Below are 19,082 nucleotides of genomic sequence, written 5' to 3'. Positions count from 1 at the left end.
TGTACTGGCTTAAGCAGGGGTACACGTCTGGCACTGCAGGATTTGAGTCCCTGGCGGCGTAGTGTGTTACTGATGGTAGGCTTTGTTACTTTGGTCCCAGCTCTCTGCAGGTCATTCATTAGGTCCCCCTGTGTGGTTCTGGGATTTTTGCTCACCGTTCTTGTGATCATTTTGACCCCACAGGGTGAGATCTTGCGTGGAGCCCCAGATCGAGGGAGATTATCAGTGGTCTTGTATGTCTTCCATTTCCTAATAATTGCTCCCACAGTTGATTTCTTCAAACCAAGCTGCTTACCTATTGCAGATTCAGTCTTCCCAGCCTGGTGCAGGTCTACAATTTTGTTTCTGGTGTCCTTTGACAGCTCTTTGGTCTTGGCCATAGTGGAGTTTGGAGTGTGACTGTTTGAGATTGTGGACAGGTGTCTTTTATATTGATAACAAGTTCAAACAGGTGCCATTAATACAGGTAACGAGTGGAGGACAGAGGAGCCTCTTAAAGAATAAGTTACAGGTCTGTGAGAGCCAGAAATCTTGCTTGTTTGTAGGTGACCAAATACTTATTTTCCACCATAATTTGCAAATAAATTCATAAAAAATCCTACAATGTGATTTTCTGGATTTTTTTTCTTCTCAATTTGTCTGTCATAGTTGACGTATGATGAAAATGTACAGGCCTCTCTCATCTTTTTAAGTGGGAGAACTTGCACAATTGGTGGCTGACTAAATACTGTTTTTCCCCACTAAGTATTCAGACCCTCTTCTCAGTACTTTGTTGAAGCACCTTTGGCAGCGATTACAGCATCGAGTCTTCTTGGGTATGACGCTACAAGCTTGGCACACCTGTATTTGGGGAGTTTTTCCCATTCTTCTCTACAGATCCTCTCAAGCTCTGCCAGGTTGGATGGGGAGCGTCACTGCACAGCTATTTTCAGGTCTCTCCAAAGATGTTCGATTGGGTTCAAGTCTGGGTTCTGGCTGGGCCACTCAAGAACATTCAGAGACTTGTGCCGAAGCCCCTCCTGCGTTGTCTTGGCTGTGTGCTTAGGGTCATTATCCAGTTGGAAGGTGAACCTTCGCCCCAGTCTAAGGTCCTGAGCGCTCTGGAGCAGATTTTCATCAAGGATCTCACTGTACTAAGCTCCGTTCATCTTTCCCTCGATCCTGACTAGTCTCCCAGTCCCTGCCGCTCAAAAACATCCCCACAGCATGATGCTGCCACCACCATGCTTCACCGTAGGGATGGTGCCAGGTTTCCTCCAGACGTGACTCTTGGCATTCAGGCCAAAGAGTTCAATCTTGGTTTCATCAGACCAGAGAATCTTGTTTCTCATGGTCTGAGAGTCCTTTAGGTGCCTTTTGGCAAACTCCAAGTGGGCTGTCATGTGCCTTTTACTGAGGAGTGGCTTGCGTCTGTTGCAGAGATGGTTGTCCTTCTGGAAGGTTCTCCAATCTCTACAGAGGAACTCTGGAGCTCTGTCAGAGTGGCCATTGGGTTCTTGGTCACCTCTCTGACCAAGGCCCTTCTCCCCTGATTGCTCAGTCTCGGAGCTCTACAGACAATTCCTTCGACCTCATGGCTTGGTTTTTGCTCTGACATGCACTGTCAACTGTGGGACCTTATATAGACAGGTGTGTGCCTTTTCAAATCATGTCCAGTCAATTGAATTTTCCACAGGTGGACTCCAATCAAGTTGTAGAAACATCTCAAGGATGATCAATGGAAACAGGATGCACCTGAGCTCAATTTCGAGTCTCATAGCAAAGGGTCTGAATATTTATGTACAGTACCAGTCAAAAGTTTGGACACACCTACTCATTCAAGGGTTTTTCTTTATTTTTACCATTTTCTACATTGTAGAATAATAGTGAAGACATCAAAACTTTTAAATAACACATATGGAAGTGTTAAACAAATCAAAATATATTTTAGATTCTTCAAAGTAGCCACCCTTTGCCTTGATGACAGCTTTGCACACTCTTGGCATTCTCTCAACCAGCTTCATGAGGAATGCTTTTCCAACAGTCTTGAAGGAGTTCCCACATATGCTGAGCACTTGTTGGCTGCTTTTCTTTCACTCTGCAGTCCAACTCATCCCAAACCATCTCAATTGGGTTGAGGTCAGGTGATTGTGGAGGCCACGTCATCTGATGCAGCATTCCATCACTCTCCTTCTTGGTCAAATAGCCCTTACACAGCCTGGAGGTGTGTTTTTGGTCATTGTGCTATTGAAAAACAAACAATAGTCCCACTAAGCTTTTTGGGCTCCCGAGTGGCGCAGCGGTCTAAGGCACTGCATCTCAGTGCTAGAGACGTCACTATAAACCCTGGTTCGATCCCGGGATATATCAAAACCAGCCGTGATCAGGAGTCCCATAGGGCGGTTCACAATTGGCCCAGCGTCGTCTGGGTTAGGGGAGGGTTTGGCTGGGGTAGGCCGTCATTGTAAATAAGTCCAAAAATCTCCAATTTGGACTCCAGACCAAAGGACAGATTTCCACCAGTGTAATGTCCATTGCTCGTGTTTCTTAGCCCAAGCAGGTCTCTTCTTCTTATTGGTGTCCTTTAGTAGTGGTTTCTTTGCAGCAATTCGACCATGAAGGCCTGATTCACACAGTCTCCTCTGAACAGTCGATGTTGAGATGTGTCTGTTACTTGAACTCTGTGAAACATTTATTTGGGCTGCAATTTCTGAGGCTGGTAACTCTAATGAACTTATCCTCTGCAGCAGAGGTAACTCTGGGTCTTCCATTCCTGTGGTGGTCCTCATGAGAGCCAGTTTCATCATAGCGCTTGATGGTTTTTGCGACTGCAATTGAAGAAACTTTCAAAGTTCTTGAAATTTTTCGGATTGACTGACCTTCATGTCTTAAAGTAATGATGGACTGTCGTTTCTATTTGCTTATTTTAGCTGTTCTTGCCATAATATGGACTTGGTCTTTTACCAAATAGGGCTATCTTCTGTATACCACCCCTATCTTGTCACAACACAACTGATTGGCTCAAATGCATTAAAAAGGAAAGAAATTCCACAAATTAACTTTGTGGTCCTCTGTAGCTCAATTGGTAGAGCATGGCGCTTGTAACGCCAGGGTAGTGGGTTCGATCCCTGGGATCACCCATATGTAAAAATGTATGCACACATGACTGTAAGTCGCTTTGGATAAAAGCGTCTGCTAAATGGCTTATTATAATAATTATTATTATTATTGTCACGATTCAGACAGACGACCAGAGGACCACAATTGCGTCACACCAGAAAGTTTATTAAACTTAAGGGAAAAGGGAAGTAGGGAGTGAATGAAGGCTCCAGGGGGTAACAGGGATCCCGTCCAATGCGCTGGGTCTGTGCCCCCCAGTGGCAGCGATGCGTCCTATGAAGCCGGTGGTGGGTGGTCCAGAAGTCCGGGATTGAAGAGTAGTCAGGAGTCGTAATGGCAGAAGCAGGTCTGGATCTCCTGAGGCAGAAGAGTATCCAAAAAACAGGCAGGTCCGGGGTCACAAAACCAGGGTGAGCCAGAAGCGCGAGCAAACAGGTTCCGGGTGTGAGCTTTGCAGACGATCTGACACCGGAGAGCTGAAAGACAGGGCCTTAAATACTGGGAGAGGTAGTGGGTAATGCAGCGCAGCTGGCAGAGTAATTAGAGCAGAGCAGAGCAGGGACAGGTGGAGCTAGTTAGGCTGAGTAGAGAGAGTGGTGAGCAGAGTGGAAGAAAATTAAGGTGGTAACCCGGTGGAGTGAGAGGCTCATGACAGAACCCCCCCCCCAAGGGACGGCCCCAGAAGTCCCAAGAGCAACACCACGCCGGGCGGGAGGAGGGGAGCCGGAGGAGGGCTAGAACTCCTCCGAACGGTCCGAGTGAACGTCCTCATCCTCGGAGGAAGCCGGAGGGCCGTGGTCGGGGGATGGGACAGGTCCCGAGACAGGATCAGGCACAGGACAGGAAGCCGAGCGGGCAGGACGGTTAGGGACCCCTCTGGGGCGGCCCCCTACGGATTGCAGGTTGATCAGGATGCCGTTGGTGGAAAGCGGTGATGAGAGTCCTATCCACAATCCGACTAGCTGGCACCCAGGTCCTTTCCTCAGGTCCATAGCCCTCCCAGTCAATGAGGTACTGGAGACCCCTACCCCTCCGTCTGGACCGAAGCAGGCGGCGGACGGTGTAAACCAGACCACCATCGACGAGCCGTGGAGGAGGAGGACAAGGCGCAGCAGGGACCAGCGGACTCTCATGGATGGGCTTAATCTTAGACACATGGAAAGTGGGGTGCACCCTCAGGGAATTAGGCAGTTGGAGCCGGACAGCAGTTGGGCTAATCACTCTTATGATAGGGAATGGGCCAATGAACCGAGGTGCCAGCTTCTGCGACTCCACCCTGAGTGGCAGGTTCTTCGATGACAACCACACCCTTTGACCAACATGGTAGGTGGGAGCAGGAATTCTCCGACGGTTGGCCCCGGTAGTGTAGCTGGCAACGGATCTGAGGAGTGTGGCTCGGGCTTGTGACCAGGTGCGGCGACATCGACGGGCAAAAGCAAGTGCAGATGGGCAAGTAACCTCCTCTTCCTGGCTGGCAAATAGAGGAGGCTGGTATCCATAAACACATTGGAAAGGGGACATACCGATGGCAGAGCAGGTCAGAGAATTGTGTGCGTACTCCACCCATGTCAATTGCTGCGACCAGGAGTGGGGGTTGCGTGAAGTCATGCATCGCAGTGCCTTCTCGAGCTCCTGATTAGCCCGCTCTGACTGCCCATTGGATTGGGGATGGAATCCGGAAGTCAGACTGACTGTGGCTCCCAGCAGGTGACAGAACTCCTTCCAAAAAGCGGAGGAGAATTGTGGACCACGGTCAGAAACTACATCCTTTGGCAGTCCGTGGATCCGGAAGACGTGTTCCAGGACCACCTGGGCGGTCTCCTTGGCGGTTGGGAGCTTGGGGAGGGGAATGAAGTGTGCCATCTTGCTGAAACGGTCAACTATGGTGAGAATGACGGTCATGCCACTTGAAGGGGGCAGCCCCGTGACAAAGTCAAGGGCGATGTGAGACCAGGGACGTCTGGGCACAGGCAGGGGCTGCAGCAATCCGGCTGGGGGCTGGCAGGACGACTTGTGTTGGTTGCAGATGGGGCAGGCTTGGACGAATTCCCGTACATCCTTCCTCAGAGAGGGCCACCAGAACCTCTGGGCGAGCAGGTTGTAAGTGCGGGTGGAGCCAGGGTGACAAGCTAGGCGGGAGTCATGTCCCCACTGAACGACCTGGGACCTCAGGTCTTCGGGGACAAAAAGGCGGTCAGCTGGGCAAGTGCTGGGACCTGGCTGGTTACGGAGAGCCTCCAGCACCTGTTCCTCAACAGCCCAGGTCAGAGCTGCAACGATGCAGGGACTTGGCAGAATCGACACAGGGTCCTGGGAGGGGGTGTCATCCTTCTGGAATTGACGGGAGAGGTCAGGAGCGGAGTTAGTAGGTACTGGCCGAGGGGGTAGTGCGGCAGCAAGCAGGCAGGTTCGGTGGCAGTCCTCTCCCCCACTCCCTGATCACCCCGGTCACCCAGTCGAGCTGAGGGTTGTGCCGGGCGGAGCCATGGGTAACCCAGGATGAGGGTTGGCCTGGAGAGGGGAGCAGGTGAAACTGGATAGTTTCTTGATGGTTTCCGGACAGACCCATCGAGACCGGGGCCGTGACATGAGTGACCGATCCGAGTAAGTGTCCGTCCAGTGCCCGGGCAGGAATAGGAGGTGTCAACGGAGGTTCTCCAGTCCCAGTTGGCGTGCCAGCTTGATGTCCATTATGTTGGCTTCGGCGCCAGAATCCACCAGAGCAGCCAGGGTGTGAGTTGAGTCAGAGAGGCGGAGGTGAACTTGCAGCAGGGGTTTGCGGTCGGAGGACTGGATGGTCATTGAACTCAACCGGACTCCCCCTATGCCCGGTGAGCTTCGGCCCTTTAAAGGGCAGGTTACCACACGATGTCCATCACCTCCACAATAGAGGCAGAGGTTTGAGGTGAAGCGTCGCTGGCGCTCTGCAGGAGTGAGAGAGGCTCGCCCAATCTCCATAGGCTCAGACTGATCAAGCTGACCTGGGTGAGTGGCAGTAGATGACAGGAGCCCAGTCGGATCTCTCCGAATGCCGGTAGTAGGTGGACCTTGGCGCCCCCTCTCACGACGACGGGTCTGTATCCTTCTGTCGATCCTGACAGTCAGTGCGATGGCTTCATCAAGAGTGGAAGGCAGTTCATGGGAGACCAACTGCGTCCTTGATATAGTCAGCCAAACTATGGAAGAACGCGTCCACCAACGATGGTGTGTTCCAAGAACTTCGTCTAGCCAGGGTTCGGAAGTCGATGGAATGGTCTGCGACTGTACGTCTGCCTTGTCGAATACTGAACAGTTCACGAGACGCCTCTGCGGTTGGTGAATCCAGGTCAAACACCTTCAGCATCTCCTCAGCAAACAGGTCGAAGGTTGCACAAGCGGGGGTTTGACGTTCGAACTCTGCTGTTCCCCAGAGTCGAGCTCGGCCCGTCAGGTGAGTGATGGCATACCCAACTTTAGCCCCCTCCGTGGCGAAGGTCCTTGGCTGCAAGGAGAACTGAAGTCGGCAGCTAGTCAGGAATGGCCGGACCTGGGTTGAATCGCCGTTGAACCGCTCGGGGTTTCCAATCCTGGGTTCCGGAGCAGCGGCTGCAATGACCGGGGCAGGTAACTCGGGGGCAGGGCTGGTGGGCAGACTGGCTGGGGTCAGGTTGGTGAGAAGTTGAATGATCATGGCGAGTTGTTGTTGCTGCTGCTGGGACTGCTGCTGGTGCTGCTGGAACTGCTGATGCTGTTGGTGGCCGACCTGAAGCAGAGAGGTGATGTCGCCGCTCATGCGGCCTAGCTCTCTCTCAGTGTGTTCCAGGCGTAGCATGGCGGTGGGTTGCTCAGGTTCTTCGGTTTCCATGTCGGGGGAAGTGTGCGCTGAGTCCATGATGGTCAGATCGTACTGTCACGATTCAGACAGACGACCAGAGGACCACAATTGCGTCACACCAGAAAGTTTATTAAACTTAAGGGAAAAGGGAAGTAGGGAGTGAATGAAGGCTCCAGGGGTAACAGGGATCCCGTCCAATGCGCTGGGTCTGTGCCCCCCCCAGTGGCAGCGATGCGTCCTATGAAGCCGGTGGTGGGTGGTCCAGAAGTCCGGGATTGAAGAGTAGTCAGGAGTCGTAATGGCAGAAGCAGGTCTGGATCTCCTGAGGCAGAAGAGTATCCAAAAAACAGGCAGGTCCGGGGTCACAAAACCAGGGTGAGCCAGAAGCGCGAGCAAACAGGTTCCGGGTGTGAGCTTTGCAGACGATCTGACACCGGAGAGCTGAAAGACAGGGCCTTAAATACTGGGAGAGGTAGTGGGTAATGCAGCGCAGCTGGCAGAGTAATTAGAGCAGAGCAGAGCAGGGACAGGTGGAGCTAGTTAGGCTGAGTAGAGAGAGTGGTGAGCAGAGTGGAAGAAAATTAAGGTGGTAACCCGGTGGAGTGAGAGGCTCATGACAATTATAAGAAGGCACACCTGTTAATTTTACATTTTAGTCATTTAGCAGAAGCTCTTATCCAGAGCGACTTACAGGTAGTGAGTGCATACATATATATATTTTTTTAATACTAATTCATTGAAATGCATTCCAGGTGACTACCTCATGAAGCTGGTTGAGAGTATGAAAAAAAAATATATATATGCACTCACTAACTGTAAGCCGCTCTGGATAAGAGCATCTGCTAAAATGACTAAAATGTAAAAAAAAATGGGAGAATGCCAAGAGTGTGCAAAGCTGTCATCAAGGCAAAGGGCGGCTACTTTGAAGAATCTCAAATATAAAATATATTTTGATTTGTTTAACACTTTTTTGATTACTACATGATTCCATATGTGTTATTTCATAGTTTTGATGCCTTCACTATTATTCTACAATGTGGAAAAGGGAAGGCTTCTGAATACTTTCTGAATGCACTATATGTGGACATTGAAGCTAAAACTTTTAATTTGGCTCTATATTCCAGCATTTTGGATTTAAGATAAAATGTTTCATATGAGGTGACAGTACAGAATGTCACCTTTTATTTGAGGGTATTTTCATACATATCTGGTTTACCATTTAGAAATGAAAGCATTTGAAGGTGTCATATGTATTTGGACAAATTCACTTGTATGTGTATTAAAGTAGTCAAGTAGTAGTAGTAGTATTTTTTCCCATATTCCTAACACGCAATGACTACATCAACCTTGTGACTCTACAAACTTGTTGGATGCATTTGCAGTTTGTTTTGGTTGTGTTTCAGATTATTGTGCCCAATAGAAATTAATGGTCAATAATGTATTATGTAATAAAGTTTGGTAGACCACCCGAGAGGTGGGGCAAGTACTGGATTGAGCAGAGTAGCGTGATGCTGCCACCAACTTTGTTTGACCTGTATGGTACCAGTATGGGCCGGTACATTCTTTGAAAAAAAGGTGCTATCTAGAACCAAAAAGGCTGTCCCCATAGGATAACCCTTTGAAGAACCCATTTTGGTTCCAGGTAGAACCCTTTTGGGTTCCATGTAGAACCCTTTCTACAGAGGGTTCTACATGGAACCCAAAAGAGTTCTACCTGGAACCAAAAAGGGTTCTACCTGGAACCAAAAAGAGTTATCCTATGGGGATAGCCGCAGAACCCTTTTGGTACCCTTTTCTCTAAGTGTATGGTCCTAACTCAACACAATACTACACAGATATAGCAGATAAAGCAAAATAAGAATATAATATGTTTCTGTACACTTCTACATTAATGTGGATGCTACCATAATTACAGCTAATCATGAATGAATCGTGAATAATGATGAGTGAGAAATGTACAGAGGCACAAAGATCATACCCCCAAGACATGCTAACCTCTCACCATTACCAATAACGTGAGGTTAGAATTTTTTGTTGGGTATGATATTTATACATTTGTACTTTTCTCACTCATCATTATTCATGATTCATTCATGAATACACTCAAATAAAAGGTGACATTCTGTACTGTCGCCTCATATGAAACATTTGATCTTAAATTCAAAATGCTGGAGTATAGAGCCAAATTAGAAGTTTTAGCTTGTGTGGGTGTTGCGTGAAGTATCACACTACATTGTGGAAGGAGGGCGGAGCTAGTCTGGATCTGGCCAGTTCACTGTCTGCACACACAAAGTTAACTATCAGTTCCCCACTTCACCAGAAAACATATACGCATTTGTTTTTTTGGGCTTGACAGTATACATACATACACACACACACGTGAGTCATTTATACGTGACTCATTGAGTCAAAAAAACATTGGATTTTTCAAGCAATCAATCCAGTATGCCAAGACGGTGGACACTATCGTAGTGCTAGCTATAGAAAATCATCAGCCTAATATATTGAGATGTCTCATGTTGGCTGCATGCCTGGTTTGACGAAGCCTATCCCTGGGGTGTCCCTAAGGGAAGGAGGGGAGATGACTAAGTTAAGGCCTGTGCTGTTGCCTGATCCAGTAAAAATAGTAGGAATAATAGATTCACATGGAATGGCTCCCTTCCATATCCTCTCTCCACAGAACCCTATATATGGCTCTGTCTCTACCGCCAGCAGCAGCCAGGCTGATGACCTCTAACCTCTTCCCTCTGGCCTTATCAGTATGAAGATAGAGATACCGATACAGACCCTGTAACTCTGTAGTGATTAATGAGCGGTGTCCTGATTGTCACTTTCTGACCTCTAGTGTTTTCACCATAGCTCCTGTGTGACAGTTACAGGTCATTCCCCTCTTCTTCCGTTCCAACGCTGCTTTTCCCCTCTGTCTCTGTTTGAGGTCTTTCCCCTCTTCCTCAGTGGAGTCAACCCCCCTAGCCTGACCTCCCTCTGCGGCCATCTTGATTAGCTGAAGTAGTGAACTGACAACAACCGAAAATAGAACAATAACAAACTAAGTCTTCCTGGACCAGGACAGTTATGTCTGGCCTGTGCTATTTCTGGACTTATTGATTGGTTGAGAAAAACTCAATCTGCTTTTTAGGAATTCTTGGAATAGAAATTGAGTTTTCTGGTCATATTCAAATGTTATTATGAAACTGTTAACTGCCAGAAGAGATAGGAGAGACCTAACAGATCTGTCTCTCCCCCTGCCATCTCTCCCCCAACCCCACCCCACCAGGACTCTAAGCAGGTAGTGGAGTCGTACAAGTCTGGATTTGAGCCCCCGGGGGACGTAGAGTTTGAGGACTACGGGCCGGGACAGACCATGAAGAGGACGGTCTCTGAGACCAGCCTGTCCAACTCACGAGGAGAGGCCAAGGAACGTCCCGGCGGGGGCAAGAGCAAGGGCAAACTGTGGCCTTTCATTAAGAACAAGAACAAGGTAACTCACACTCCCACAAACTCGAAGGTACTGTGTATAGCGATACCTCACAGGGTTTAGCGTAGCATTTGTGGAATGGTTGTGACATCACTTCATTCTCCCTGTACAAGAATGTTGATTGTTTTTGGCCACACTGTTGGCTGTAACGAGGCTTAGATACTGTAACTGTCAGGGGACGTTGTTATAGGTTACACTGTCAAATGTAACTTTAATTTTGGTTATTGTTATAGTTCTGTTGGGTTTGTTTTAATTTATTGTTGTAATTGCAGTAATTCTGTCATTACAGTACGTTAGTAGTATTGTCAGTGAGGTTGTTATTATTTGCTGGTTACTCACTGGTCATCATCGTCACCATCATTGTCGTTGAGCCACCAACTCTCAACTTAACAACAACCCACTAATGCATCCATAACTGAGTCCCACCACCACCCCCTCCTCCCTCCCTCCCTCCCTCCCTCCCTCCCTCCCTCCCTCCCTCCCTCCCTCCCTCCCTCCCTCCCTCCCTCCCTCCCTCCCTCCTCTCTCTCTCTCTGGTGAGAAACTGACAGAATAACTCACTCCTCTGCACCCTGACTGTTTGTCCTGTAGCCTAATAACAGTCTCCCTCACTGACCCTCCTCTTACACTGGTGGTCTGTCTGGAATGGCCGTCTCACAACCCCACAGCGCAGCCCCTTGCTTCTGTATGGCTCAGCTGTCTAACATGGGGCCATTTGGGATGAGGTTTTAAGGTTGGAGGTGGCACTAGGGTGTGCGTGCATGTCATTCATTAGCTCCGACTCCCTGAGGTTTGATCACGAGAGAGGGAACCCCATGATGTGTGTGTGTTGTTTGTTTGGTGTTCATGCTGTTCATAATGTGTGTGTGTTCAAACTCAAGAGCATAAGGGAAAGCTGATGACAGAGTATTTGTCCTCACCTTTTGAGTGAGGCCATGCATGTACTGTACCCTGAGAGTGTGAGGAGAACAGAATGTCCTGGAAGGAGAGGAGATGCACACACACACAGCATGGTGAAAACGTGAGACATTTGTACCAGAGCATAGCCAAGATGGGAGACACTAGTCCAACTGGTATCCCTTTCTATAAACCGAACTCATCTCTGAATCAAAAAAATCATATTGTAAACCATTGATCTATTTACTTTTCATTTACTCCTTTGGTTTTAAAAAGATGGGTATCCAAAGTGCTTTAATGCATGTTCACTCACTGAGTAATGTAAGCAATCTATCAGTACAAATTGCAGATCTCTCTCTAGCTCCCAAAGGGCTGGTAGCTCATTAATTGAGCGTTAAGTGGTTTGGGCAGAGAGAGTTAGGTTTCTGTGATGATAACCTGAAATTCAGCTGCTGTCGCATTTCGGAGGATGTGGGGAATTTCTAGACCAACCGCTCGCATGTAATGAGGATTCCAAAAAAAGAGATATTACAAAATGGAAGCTTGCATGTGCTTCTCTGTGAAACTGTCTTCTTAAATGTGTTGCACACTATTAACGCTTCTCACTCACTCTGGTTACGTTATGACCTTCGACCTTTGTTTTACTTACTTTATGTTTGTTTGACAAGATTATACTACATTACTACATAACAGCTGGGTATGACACTGGGGTTGTTTGTGTTTGACATCTCTGTTGGTTGTCTCTGGTCCGGTTGGGTTTTTCTCTTACCTGTTTATAACATTATTTGGGCCCTTATTTATTTATCTCGTTTTGTGTTCCTCCCTCCTTCCTTTTTTGTCCTTGTTTTGATTCTGCACCTTTTCCTCGTCCTCCTCGGTCACGGCTCCCTCTCTTAATGGTAGCTTATGTCCCTGTTAACGTCCCCGCACCAGCCCCCCCCCGCCCCCCCAGCCTCCAGCCCCCCCTCACCCTGTGCTGTTCCCAACGACCCCCAGTCTCCCAAGCAGAACAAGGAGCCCCTCTCCAACCGCTTCAACGAGTTCATGGCCTCCAAACCCAAAATGACCTGCCTCCGGAGCCTGAGGCGAGGGGTAAGTGTGTGTGTGTCGTGCTGTGGATGTGGTCGTTTGTATGTGAGAGAGAGTGTGGAGAGTATGTGCGTTGCGTGTGTGCTCGCCTGTCCCTGGGCTCTGTAGCGCCGCTGTATGGGGGAGGTTCATCAGGTAGTGTTGACATTAGGCCTATATTCATCCATTATTCATCATTAATTGGTTATATATGATGTCTATTACATCATCATTTTCATGATTCCCCAGTGTTCCAGAGATAACATCTCAACCAAAAATTACTAAAAACTGTACTGAATTGTACTGGGCCAAATCTCTCTTGGACATCTCTGTCTATCCTCCAGCCTCCTCCTCCATACAGCGTTCTGCCTGTATCAGTCTCTGTGTACCGCTCTCTCTAGCATGCTTCCATAGTTCTGCTCTACCGGAACCACACAGTCAGTGTCAGTCTCTCTCCTGACATAAACTCAAACTCTTCACCCTGTCTCCACTTTGAACTCTATAACTGCTTCACACACAATGACAGTGTCATCTGAGCTCCCTCCCCGTGACAGACATGAGTAGGTGTCCTATTATATTGTAGCTATCCTTGCAGTGTTGCCTTGATGATGCAATGAAGGAAATCACAAGTAATAGATTGCTAGAAGTAGTAAAGGGGAGAGTATAAGCAACTGGAAGACGTTTTGTTCTTTAGTCAAGAATGACTTCCGCCCAAACAGCCTATCTGGGTCGAACTGAAAATCAGTAACAGTATAATGTATAACGATAATGCATAAAGTCAAAAGTCACAGTATATTGAATGTGATGTTGCGCTGAATGCTGATTGAGTCACTGAGTCTGTCTGGCCGGGCCCGGCTTTCAGAAGGGATATTTTAGATGCAACCCCACGGGGTTCAACACACCTTCTTTATCTGCAGACAGACACGCTGCAGCTATCTGGTGTCACGCTGAGTTTCTATTCCTAAATCCGCTGCGCCACTAGCGGAACCATGATCCCTGTCCAGGTCAGGCCATACCCACGGCGCCCCACAAGGATCCCCTTGACCTCAGGAACGGGCTAGGCTGCTCACGTGTTCTTTCCGGTCTCTACGAATAAAGTTTGTTTATGTTCGTATCTTTTGAAGGGCAACAGAAGGAATGGAGCAGAGCCATAGATTTCTCATAGCTCGGCCCACAACTTATGACGTCTATGAGACTAAAGGATAAATAGTAGTAATAGTAAAACAATGTTCTCTCTGTGACCATTTGAAGGAGGAAATAATTGAAGGTCAGGAGAACAAGGAAATGGGGCGAATCTATCTAGCAGGAAGTGAACGTCTCCAAAAGAGGAAGTGGAGTAACGGTCATCTTCTAAACGTGCAGGACAGGGCAGTGGTTCTAAATCTGAAGCATTGTTTTCTGTCAATGTTGCAGATTTAAGTCTTTTTTTTAAATATTCATATTGCTATATCTGAATCTCTCAACATCATCTTCAACCCTTTTCATAATCCATATTGATTTAGTATTTCTGTTTTTTTGTGTGTATATTAACATTGTTAAGAAAACGTTTAAACATTTATTTTTGTGTTAAACTTTATTTTCTTTTAGGAACTACCTTTTTTAAGGAACAGTAGAGAAGTCAATTCAAAACAAGAGCTCTCTTCTCTGTCCGTGAGAGATAAGGACACAGCTGACTCTTCAACTGACTAGCCAAAAACGGACCCTTATCTTAACCTAATTTTAATAAATTCTGAAATGAAATATGGGTTTGGGCGTCAGGCGTGTCCTTACAGCCTTTTCCGCTCTGCCCAAGTTGGTTAAACGGCTGCTCAGTTGGACAGCACCCCAGTGTAATAGTAATCCAAAATGACTCTTAAAGAAGTCCTCCATGTCTGGGTCAGCCTGGCCTAGTTATTAGTCTACAGTTGAAGTGGGAAGTTTACATACACCTTAGCCAAATACATTTAAACTCAGTTTTTCACAATTCCTGACATTTAATCCTAGTAAAAATTCCCTGTTTTAGGTCAGTTAGGATCACCACTTTATTTTAAGAATGTGAAATGTCAGAGTAATAATAGAGAGAATGATTTATTTCAGCTTTTATTTCTTTCATCACATTCCCAGTGGGTCAGAAGTTTACATACACTCAATTAGTATTTGGTAGCATTGCCTTTTCGCACCAAAGTACGTTCCTCTCTAGGAGACAGAACGCGTCTCCTTCCTGAGCGGTATTATGACGGCTGCGTGGTCCTGTGGTGTTTATACTTGCGTACTATTGTTTGTACAGATGAACGTGGTACCTTCAGGCGTTTGGAAATTGCTCCCAAGAATGAACCAGACTTGTGGAGGTCTACAATTCTTTTTCTGAGGTCTTGGCTGATTTCTTTTGATTTTCCCATGATGTCAAGCAAAGAGGCATTGAGTTTGAAGGTTGGCCTTGAAATATATTCATAGGTACACCTCCAATTGACTCAAATGATGTTAATTAGCCTATCATAAGCTTCTAAAGCCAGGACATCATTTTCTGGAATTTTCCAAGCTGTTTAAAGGCACAGTCAACTTAGTGTATGTAAACTTCTGACCCACTGGAATTGTGATACAGTGAATTATAAGTGAAATAATCTGTCTGTAAACAATTGTTGGAAAAATTACTTGTGTCATGCACAAAGTAGATGTCCTAACCGACTTGCCAAAACTATAGTTTGTTAAGAAATGTGTGGAGTGGTTGAAAAACGAGTTTTAATGACTCCAACCTAAGTGTATGTTAACTTCTGACTTCAACTGTATATCGTAGTACAGCACTATACTGTACAGGTGCTATTAATGAATGAAAACATTCACATTCTCTGTTTAATAAAGCTCAGTATTAAGCATAATATTAGTTATGAAATAAACATTTCTTATTTCCTTTGAAACAGTATCTTTGAGAGGACCAATGTCTGTTTTTGAGCATATTATTATTATTTTTCATTATGACTTGGTTATATAAAACGTGATATGAGTCTGTATTTGAATATCATGCTAGTTGTGTCTGTAGGTGGGGCTCTGGGTTTAGTCTCTGGCTGAGGGCTGCACAGCAGATGGATGTTTTACCTAGCATGCCCCAGTGGGAGGGCCTGTTATTCCTCAGCCTTCTGGGGCCCGGCCCTCTGATCCAACGCCAGATACACAGAGAGAGAGATGGAGTGGGAGAGTGTCTCTGTGTGTGTGTGTGTGTGTGTGTGTGTGTGTGTGTGTGTGTGTGTGTGTGTGTGTGTGTGTGTGTGTGTGTGTGTGTGTGTGTGTGTGTGTGTGTGTGTGTGTGTGTGTGTGTGTGTGTGTGTGTGTGAGATAGAGCGAGGATAAATGATGACAGCACCATGAGTGTGAGTCAGATAGTGTGTGTCTGTGAGAAAGACAGAAAGAGAGGGAGAGAGATTAATAATGTAAGCCTTTGAATGAGTGAGTGTGTGTGGGGGGGAGATAGTAAACCCATTAGCCTCATTAGTAGCCCTATGCTAATTGATGAAGCTGTGTTCTCTCTCATAACCACGGCAGCAGCCTCCTACTCGCCCTCGCTTGCTCTGTTATCACAAAGACTGGAGGACTCGGGGCATACCCACGTACGCTTTCGAGGCTAGTCAATATGTCGTAAGTGTGTATGTTAGCTGACTGTGTGTGTGCGTTTGCGTTAGGAAATACAGTACCAGTCAAAAGTTTGGACACAGCTACTCATTCAAGGGTTTATCTTTATTTTTACTATTTTCTACATTGTAGAATAATAGTGAAGACATCAAAACTATGAAATAACACATATGGAATCATGTAGTAACCAAAAAAGTGTTAAACAAATCAAAATATATTTTAGATTTTAGATTCTTCAATGTAGCCACCCTTTGCTTTGATGACAGCTTTGCACACTCTTGGCATTCTCTCAACCAGCTTCACCTGTAATGCTTTTCCAGCAGTCTTGAAGGAGTTCCCACATATGCTGAACACTTGTTGGCTGCTTTTCCTTCACTCTGCGGTCCAACTCATCCCAAACCATCTCAATTGGGTTGAGGTCAGGTGATTGTGGTGGCCACTCTCCTTCTTGGTCAGATAGCCCTTACACAGCCTGGAGGTGTGTTGGGTCATTGTCCGGTTGAAAAACAAATGATAGTCCCACTAAGCGCAAACCAGATGGGATGGCGTATTGCTGCAGAATGCTGTGGTAGCCATGCTGGTTAAGTGTGCCTTGAATTCTAAATAAATCACAGACAGTGTCACCAGCAAAGCACCCCCACAGCATCACACCTCCATGCTTCACGGTGGGAACCCCACATGTGGAGATCATCTGTTCACCTACTCTGCGTCTCACAAAGACACGGCGGTTGGAACCAAAAATCTCAAATTTGGACTCATCATACCAAAGGACAGATTTCCACCGGTCTAATGTCCTTTGCTCGTGTTTCTTGGCCCAAGCAAATCTCTTCTTCTTATTGGTGTCCTTTAGTAGTGGTTTCTTTGCAGCAATTCGACCATGAAGGCCTGATTCACACAGTCTACTCTGAACAGTTGATGTTGAGATGTGTCTGTTACTTGAACTCTGTGAAGCATTTATTTGGGCTGCAATTTCTGAGGCTGGTAACTCTAATGAACTTATGCTCTGCAGCAAAGGTAACTCTGGGTCTTCCCTTCCTGTGGGGGTCCTCATGAGAGCCAGTTTCATGATAGCGCTTGATGGTTTTTGCGACTGCACCTGAAGAAACTTTCAAAGTTCTTGAAATTTTAAGGATTGACTGACCTTCATGTCTTAAAGTAATGATGGACTGTCGTTTCTCTTTGCTTATTTGAGCTGTTCTTGTCATAATATGGATTTGGTCTTTTACCAAATAGGGCTATCTTCTGTATACCTTGTCACAACACAACTGATTGGATCAAACGCATTAAGAAGGAAATAAACTCCACAAATTAACTTTTAACAAGGCACATCTGTTAATTTAAATGCATTCCAGGTGACTACCTCATGCAGCTGGTTGAGAGAATGCCAAGAGTGTGCAAAGCTGTCATCAAGGCAAAGGGTGGCTTCTTTTTTGGTTACTACATGATTTCATATGTGTAATTTCATAGTTTTGATGTCTTCACTATTATTCAACAATGTAGAAAATAGTAAAAAATTAAGAAAAACCCTTGAATGACTAGTTGTGTCCAAACTTTTGACTGGTACTGTATATGTGTGTGTCTGGGTCATGTGCAGCACAGACAGTAGTCTCATTTAATGATGATAACACTGACGGTATATATACACACATACAAGACATTTACAGTCACACAAAAACATAATAATAATCATTTATTGCCAGTCAGACAGTGAGTTATCTGTTTCTTTAGTAATTTTAGGTTGTTTTGTTTCCTAAATGAGGCTAGTGTATGTGACTGCGTCAGTCTATTTCACATGGCCCTGCTGCCCTGTCATAAGACCACACTAGTCAAATGATCTGAACAAAAGATGACCTCATTTCCTGTCCCACATCTCAGCTTGAGGCACTATTTGTCACAACACCAGAATCGCCTTGGACTTTCTTCTGCTGCATTGCACATTTTTTAGCGGTCAATTCTCAAAGTGTCACAAGCACTACCCTTAAACTAAGGAAGTGGGATTGGAGCATGGTGGATGATGGTCACCCCACCGTTCGCTCCTATATATTACTTTTTGGCGTGCGCAACATTGGGTTTGAGGTGCTCGTTACACTTTCAGGAAGTTTAGTCTACCCAGAATTCATCTCTCCTTCTTTCTGTGTGCTGCCACCATTGCACCATAGCCTGTATGTACAGTAAATAGACCATGTGTGACTATGTACCTGTAGATACACCTGTCTGTCTGGGATGTCTGCTAAGTCAGGATTTGACTATATATACCCAGCAGGAATTTGACTATATTTCCCTGAAGAAAATAACAAACGTGAGAACCATTTTAAGTGTAGAGAAGTGTACAGAGAGGGATAAATAGGCACTATGGGGAGGCTGATCCCGGGCCATTCCAGGTGGATGACTTGATTACAGGACTAAAGTGAGTATAGCCCAGCCTCATCCTGGCTCCTGAGTGCAGCCTGTGAGCTCTTAACTGGATTACAAGTCATTCACTGTAGCTATTTAAAGTATCTCTTCTTTATGTCATACAAACTACATCCTCATAATAAGTAATTACAGTGATTCAAGCTGGAGTGACCCACTGTGTTAAAGTATGGAGCTAACGTGGTCCTCTGTAGCTCAGCTGGTAGAGCACGGCGCTTGTAACGCCAAGGTAGTGGGTTCGATCCCCGGGACCACCCATACACAAAAATGTATGCACGCATGACTGTAAGTCGCTTTGGATAAAAGCGTCTGCTAAATGGCATATTATTATTATTATTATTATAACAATGAGCTCTAATGATCTTTAATAGTGACATCACTGCATGTGCAATTAAACCAAAGCAATTAACATAAACCTATTTTCCGCCTTACATTATTTTTCCAGTTCTCTTTTTTTATCTATAATTTGCCTTAATTGTCCTTTAATTAAACAGTTATCAATAATAAATAATGGTTTCTTTGCAAGACCCCTCCCCCTCAATTAACCATTGAAGAAGGTGAACTTAATTAATTATGGTTGTACTTTTATGTTACTGAACTTATTGACACAGAAGGTTACTACTATAGGTCCTGGTATAGCTTTGAATCTAGGAGCAACTTCTCCCTAGCCTGAGTGCCAGTCTGTTTATGCTCTTTTGCCAACTCAGATTG

At 46.0% G+C, this 19,082-nt stretch overlaps 1 protein-coding gene across 25 annotated transcripts in view; it reads left to right on the top strand.

Annotated features, from left to right (window-relative positions):
- Positions 1-19,082, top strand: part of LOC121582711 (formin-binding protein 1) — a 117,589-nt gene that overhangs the window by 85,526 nt on the left and 12,981 nt on the right. For 16 of the 25 annotated variants that reach the window (XM_041898732.2, XM_041898731.2, XM_041898734.2 and 13 more), the window contains exons 9-10: positions 10,191-10,394; positions 12,192-12,380. In XM_041898732.2, the coding sequence (XP_041754666.2) occupies positions 10,191-10,394; positions 12,192-12,380 (393 nt within the window). The remainder of the gene's footprint in view (positions 1-10,190; positions 10,395-12,191; positions 12,381-19,082) is intronic. The other 9 variants (XM_041898748.2, XM_041898747.2, XM_041898750.2 and 6 more) reach the window with 2 other exon arrangements.

Source organism: Coregonus clupeaformis, chromosome 15 (assembly GCF_020615455.1).
Source record: "Coregonus clupeaformis isolate EN_2021a chromosome 15, ASM2061545v1, whole genome shotgun sequence".
NCBI lineage: Eukaryota > Metazoa > Chordata > Actinopteri > Salmoniformes > Salmonidae > Coregonus > Coregonus clupeaformis.
The sequence above is the reverse complement of the archived record's forward strand: the minus strand, read 5'-3'. Positions and strand labels throughout refer to the sequence as shown.